The sequence below is a fragment of the Papilio polytes genome, unplaced genomic scaffold, assembly GCF_000836215.1.
Source record: "Papilio polytes unplaced genomic scaffold, Ppol_1.0 DF823868.1, whole genome shotgun sequence".
Taxonomy (NCBI): Eukaryota; Metazoa; Arthropoda; class Insecta; order Lepidoptera; family Papilionidae; genus Papilio; species Papilio polytes.
Window position 1 is genome coordinate 2,033,144 of NW_013525336.1, and position 6,692 is coordinate 2,039,835.

At 34.9% G+C, this 6,692-nt stretch overlaps 1 protein-coding gene across 6 annotated transcripts in view; it reads right to left on the reverse strand.

The window, feature by feature from the left end:
- Positions 1-288: 288 nt before the first annotated feature.
- Positions 289-6,692, reverse strand: part of LOC106103158 (guanine nucleotide-binding protein G(s) subunit alpha) — a 27,706-nt gene continuing 21,302 nt past the window's right edge. For all 6 annotated transcript variants that reach the window (XM_013282840.1, XM_013282835.1, XM_013282834.1 and 3 more), the window contains exons 9-11: positions 4,801-4,999; positions 3,848-4,031; positions 289-3,323 (exon numbers count right to left, since the gene is read on the reverse strand). In XM_013282840.1, coding sequence (XP_013138294.1) covers positions 3,885-4,031; positions 4,801-4,999 — 346 coding nt within the window. In that variant the 3' untranslated portion in view covers positions 289-3,323; positions 3,848-3,884. The remainder of the gene's footprint in view (positions 3,324-3,847; positions 4,032-4,800; positions 5,000-6,692) is intronic.

Genomic DNA, 6,692 nt, shown 5'->3' on the forward strand with positions numbered 1-6,692 from the left:
GTAAAGGAACAAAATCCGATATTTCCATCACATATTTCACACATTGGATTGTTATGACAATTTACAATTTGGTGAGACAGGCCCTCAGTATAATGAATAACTTTGTTTATATGTTATTTTATCAAGCAATCCGCATTAATCAGATAATTTGTATCCGACAGAATGGACTTTAGATCTGCAAAGAGAAAAATATCCTTAAAAACCTCAGCAGTCTACATCATTATCGTGTATATATTTTGCATTCAATACCGCTTTACACTAGAACTTACTTAAATAGCTACCAAATAGTTTTTTTTTTACTTTTTAAGTTACATGTACAATAAGTATTTAAGATGCCGTGTTTACAATATGACGGGGTCGAGCGACGTGAGATCGTCGACAAGCGAAGATAGCTGCCTTTTGTTCAAGCAAAACTAAACTAGAACAATTCATCCTTAAACATCCAACAAACGAAATTAAAAATAAAATTACTCGAATAAACCCATTTAGTGACAGTGTTGCCAGTTGTAAAAAATAAATTACATTGAACTTTGGCATCTTTAATTTTGCCCTCGAAAGAGGTTAAGTTTAAAAAATCAATAAAATCTGTTTAATCTCTAAGATTAATAAATCTAAATTAAAAATGAATATCGAGAATAAAAAATCGAGACATGTTTGTAAAGGGCGACATCTATTGGCACCACATAATAAATACATACGTTATTCCGCTTATATTCAAAAAGTAAACTTAACATATAACATAAAAAAATATTTCAAGTCATATATATTAAAAAAAATAACATGTTGTATAACCTAAAATGGCGATTGCACAATTCATAGAGATTTTCTAGCTTGCTCGACATTCAAAGATCATCTTATGGTAACATTATCTGTATGGTGTTTCCGTCGGCAACACTAAATTATGGCACAAAACTAAAACAATCTTACATTATTATATTAAGGACCATACACGGTTCATGCATAGATATATAACCTATAGACGGAGTAACAATTTTAACATCAAATCGAGAATTGATTCGAAATGTCAATAGACAACATAGAGACGAATTTTCCAAAGCCTCCGTAGGTTTTTTGCTTTAATTCTTGCTCCGCATTAAATTTCTATAGATTATGTATCTATGATACAATTTCAACTAATAAAAGTTGTAAAACCGAAATAAAAAAAACTACGTGTGTTTTTGGTTAAACGCGGAAAGTTCCACAAATGTCAACAATGGTATTTGAATAATAAAGTGTAAATAAGCGTAATATTACGTTCCATTTAAAAAATCATCAAAAACAAATCGCCTGCTCATATATTTATTAAAACCAACAAGAAAATCAAAATATTTTTATCAGTGTTATACAAAGCAATAACATTTATGACATTTGTCAAAAAACAAAGCCCCCAGTGCATGAATTTTTATTACAGTTGCAATTTTTTTCAATGAAAAAAAAAACGAGTAGTCAAAACATTACTTCCGTCGGTAAAACAGTTTAGTGAGGTTTTAAGACGGTACGTCGGTACAGCAGCATTAAACTGTTTTACCGACATATCTCAAGTTTAGCAATGGCGCTGTAAACATAAAGACGACACAAAAAAATCCAAAACTAAATAACACAAATAGATCTCTCGTTTTAAGCAAAACTATGCAATCGTAAGTACATAAACCTTTCTTAAATTAAAAATTATGTTAGAATGGTTATTGACATTTACACTTAGAATTAAAATAAAAAACTATCAATCGAAATAAAAATTAATGAAAATATATTCTTTTTTTAATCAAATACTGCTAAAATGCCATCTACGACCCGCATCGGATACGGGTAAACGAATCTTTGGACCTTATATTAACTCTAAAAGCTCTGTACTACACTACCGTAGATATATAATCTATAGATGGAGTGTGTCATAATTTTGACATCTATTCGAAAGTCTCACGAAACGTTTTATATTAAGACAAGAATGAGGTCATTTATCCCAAAAAGGCCTCTGTTTTTTGTCCTAATTATGCGCACTGGATGATATATCTATAGATTATATATCTACATATATTAAAGTAAATTTTAACTAACCAGCAAAGCTTAGAGTTTAAAGTTTGCGCTACATTGCGGCTAAAAAAACTCTAAAGTGTTAAAAAAACTACATTTGGAAGACAATCCATAGAAACTAAAACTTACAACTTAAAAACTATTAATTAACAAAAAAAAGTAAAACAATAGGAAACATTTTAATCACATTAAATAGCGTAATTCTCGAGAAAAATGTATGTAAATAAATCTATAAAGAATTTTTTTATCAGAGATATGCAAGAAATTTACATTCATATGTAAAAGCTACAAGATTTGTGCGAAAATTTACTTCTTATAGTAAAATTATAAATGTCTTGAGCTTATAAAATTGCATTTAATTATACAAGTAAAATTATCGAAATATTAAGACGAAGCAAAATTGTGCAATATCAGAAGATAATCAAAATATAGTATATAACCTCTAAAAAGCCTCAAAACCTTCAGACCAATGGTCCTTAATATAAACAATGGTTTAAGAATACCTTAACGGCTTTTATTTTCAATAGACTTGTTTTTTTTTTAAAATATCAAATCATTAGACAAATAATTTTCGAAATGTAATGTCCAGATCTTTATTGAATTATCTAAGAAATAAAAGATGAATTTAGAATTTCTTTTTGTCCAATGCCAAAAGAACACTGAACAGTTTTACTGACGGTTATTCCAAAATAAAACATAACATTAAAAAATAAAGAAATGTTTAGGTTCTATAGCGATTATCCGATCTTCACGTCGTGTTCGAAATTTGAAAAGTCGCATAACGCGAATTCATATCCATAGACAATAGTTGACAGACGCGGCAATAAAACTACGAATTGTGAAAAATCCATTGAAAATTAATGGATAGTGAAATATTTGACTTGCACGTAAAGAACAGACATTTTTTTATTAAATCGAACGACATTTTACGAAATCCATAAATAATAAACATTTTAAAACCATGTCTGTGTCTATGGTTGCGAGGGGCCGTTCGGAAACACCATGCGAACGACACAAGAGTGTCATAGAGCGAGCGCGAGATTGCGTATATCGACTAAATTATCTGTGAATGGCGCCACTGTCATTAGTTCTTTCGACATTTGCATACATTTTCTTTAATTCTTAATCCCGCCACCACAGATAAGATGTCGCTAGTGTATAACACCGTGTATGTAGCGGCGTATACTATATAGAGTGTAAATATTGCTGTGCCGTGTCGGTACATTGGTGTCGTCAGGTGGAGAGGTCGGGCCGAGCATCGCCGGCTGATGCCTTTATGCTCTTCACGTTCTCTGGAATAATACAAAACATTCGATTATTTTTACATTTTAATTTTACTGAATTGGATCTATATCAAGGAGACCTCAAGGTAAGGGAAATAGTTTTTTTCCGTATGTACCAATACGTATACATGCAACATTTTTCAACAAACTGGTGTCAAACCTATGCGGGTATACCGTCACCAATTAACCAGATTGTCAATTCTTATAATAGTAATTTTAATAATATAGATATAATACATATTAGTAAGAATAACCTTTCGATAATATAACTGTAATTTTGAATTATTTATAATACAAGCTTTTACCCGCGACTCCGTCCGCGTTGGATTAAAAAAAAAACAAAAGTGCGTAGCCTATGTGTTCTACCAGAAATCCGTTCAGCAGTTTAGGCTACAAACTATAACAAACATCCATCTGGATCATTTTATAAAAACATCATCAGGCCTGTTTTTATAGTAATAAAGTATACTTAAAAAAAGTTTGGTACAATTTGGCGTCATATGCATATTGCCTATTAAAAAAAAATCCATTACCGTGGTGCGAGACGCGTGCGGAGTATCGCGGGCGCGGTTAGAGCAGCTCGTACTGGCGCAGGTGCATGCGCTGGATGATGTCGCGGCAGTCGTTGAAGACGCGCTTTATGTTCTCAGTGTCGACGGCGCACGTGAAGTGCGGGTAGCAGTAGTGCTTGCCCTCGCCGCTCGCCGTGCTGATGCGCTGAAGGCATAAATACACATTTATTAATAAGGCTATATTACCTTATATACATATAGAAAATGGAAGGGAAGTTGTATCTTTGGAACGTACTTTAATCAAGATGTACGCGAAATGGCTTAACCATAGTTAGTAGAAAACCCTGTATAATAAATGTTTCGTGATGAATGCAATACATTATTCAATTATTTATGTATAGTATGAGTTAATTTTAGTCGTAAAACTAGGGCGTCACTAGGGTGCGCAGTTACCCCCACCCTTCTTATATAGAATACAAAAAATGTCACTAGGACCAGTACTTACTATATTAATAATTTTACATTAACAGTACTCAAACTTTAAATTATTATACGTTACTGAACACATTTTATTCTAATTACAGACAAATTTTAATTACTAAAGAAATCATAACTAATACAAAACATGTTTCGCAACAAGTTGCAGTTGAAACTCGCAATAATCTACTAATACTAATAAATAGGAAAAATGTGTATTTTTATATGTATTAACATCTTAATAATATTATAAATGTGAAATTTTAGATGGATGGATGTTAGAGTTTGTAGTCTAAACGGTTGATCGGATTTCGATAAAATTTGGCATAGACGTAGAGGATAGCCTGGAAGAACACAAAGGCTACTTGCATTTTTTGAATCCGCACGGACGGATTCACGGGAGAAAGCTAGTAGATAACCTACATTTTTTTTATAGCACGAGAACGAAGTTACATCTAGTTTATAAAGAGCCAAGGTACTAGGGTGTGAGAACTCACAAGGAACTCATCGCGTATGAAGTACTTGGCGCGCGCGACCTCCGGGTGGTCGCGGGCGTCGGGCGCGGCGTCCGGCGGCGTCTGGTAGCGCGTGAACTCCGCGAAGTAGTCCTCCAGCCGCGACTTGCCCGCCAGCACCTTCTCCGCCAGCAGGTCCTGCTTGTTCAGGAACAGGATCACTGATATCGTGCGCAGCCATCTGAAACACAACGTGACATATTATAGAAACTATCTATACCACTCTAAACACATTTAATACAGCCAGTTATCTTACTAATATTGCAAATGCGAAAGTTTAAATAAATGGATGTTTGTTACTACATATTTTAAGAACAGTACAACGGATTATGTTGAAATTGGGCACAGCTGTAGAACATAGTCTGCTAGTACATATATACTAATATAATAAAGCGTAAACAGACATCCATTAGTTATACTGTCAGTAATGACAGTACATTTTTGTATAATTCCTTTTTTAATAAAAAGCCGTACACTTATGACACGCTTTAGACTATATTTTTAAGCTATCAAATAAGGGAGTAAATAATTTGAAAAATAAAACGCTCATGCGGGAAAAGGACCAAATTACAAGCTGACAACATCAAGAAAGAAAGGTTGCCATGGTAATGGTAATTATTATCCAATGTCAAAGGCTTTCGTTATCATTTGCGCATTAAATTTGTGATATTTGCAATTGGAAATTGTAAACAAATGTAAAAAACAAAATAAAGTTTTTATAACGTCATGCGGATGAAGCCGTACGGGAACATTTCGTAATAAAAGCGACAATACCAAGCCCGTAGTACCTGTTATTCCATATGCTTTTGAAGAGATCGAGCGACTCCCGCAGACGGTTCTGCGTGGGGTCCTCGCGCAGCACCATGTTGTAGGAGGAGCACGCCGTCACGAAGATGATCGCGGTCACGTCGTTGAAGCACTGGATCCACTTGCGCCGCTCGTCCCGCTGCCCGCCCACGTCGAACATACTGAAATACAACGTTCATATATATACTAGATTTCATATGCGATTGAGTCCGCGTGGAATTAAAAAAAGCAGGTAGCTTATGTGTTCTTCCAGACTATCCGTTACATCTATGCCAAATTTCATAGAGATCCATTCAGCCGTTTAGGGTACAAACTCAAACAAATATCCATGCATCTAAACTTTCGCATTTATAATATTAGTAAAATGCATACATGTGGCGGAAATGCGAATGTTAAGATGGATGTGTGGGGTAATACGATTGGATAAGATACGAAATGAGTATATTAGAGGATGTTTTAGAGTAGCTCCAGTGGTTGAGAAAATAAGGAGGAAAAGGTCAGAGTGGTATGGGCATGTTATGAGACGGGATGAATCGCATGTAACAAGACGGACGTTAGTTCTGAGTGTGGAAGGGTACACCGGTAGAGGTAGATCTAGAAAGAGATGAATGGATTGCGTGAAAGGTGACATGATAAAGTAGGGAATGATGACTGAGATGACGAATGATAAAGTGCTTTGGAGGACGAAAACCCGGTGCGCTGACCGTACGGGAGTAGGATAAGGCAAGGGAGATGAGTAAAATTATATGCAATACTAACTGGAAGTTGACTTTATCGACGACGAACTGCGTTTCGAATATCCCCGAGGTGAGGACGCGGCAGCGCAGGATGTCCTGCTCCGTCGGCGTGTACTCCGCCTGCTTTATTATGTGCACCTGGTCCAGGAAACTGTAACAACATATACATTTTAACGGAGAGTCCGCTTTAACATCGCATAAACACATATTTTTTATACATTCGCATAACGCAATATAAATAGAGAAGAAAATATATTTTCACTATAGGAGCAGCTCGCCCCACGCAATACCACAACCAGACAAAAAAAGGGTGAAGTGGAAACAATTCCG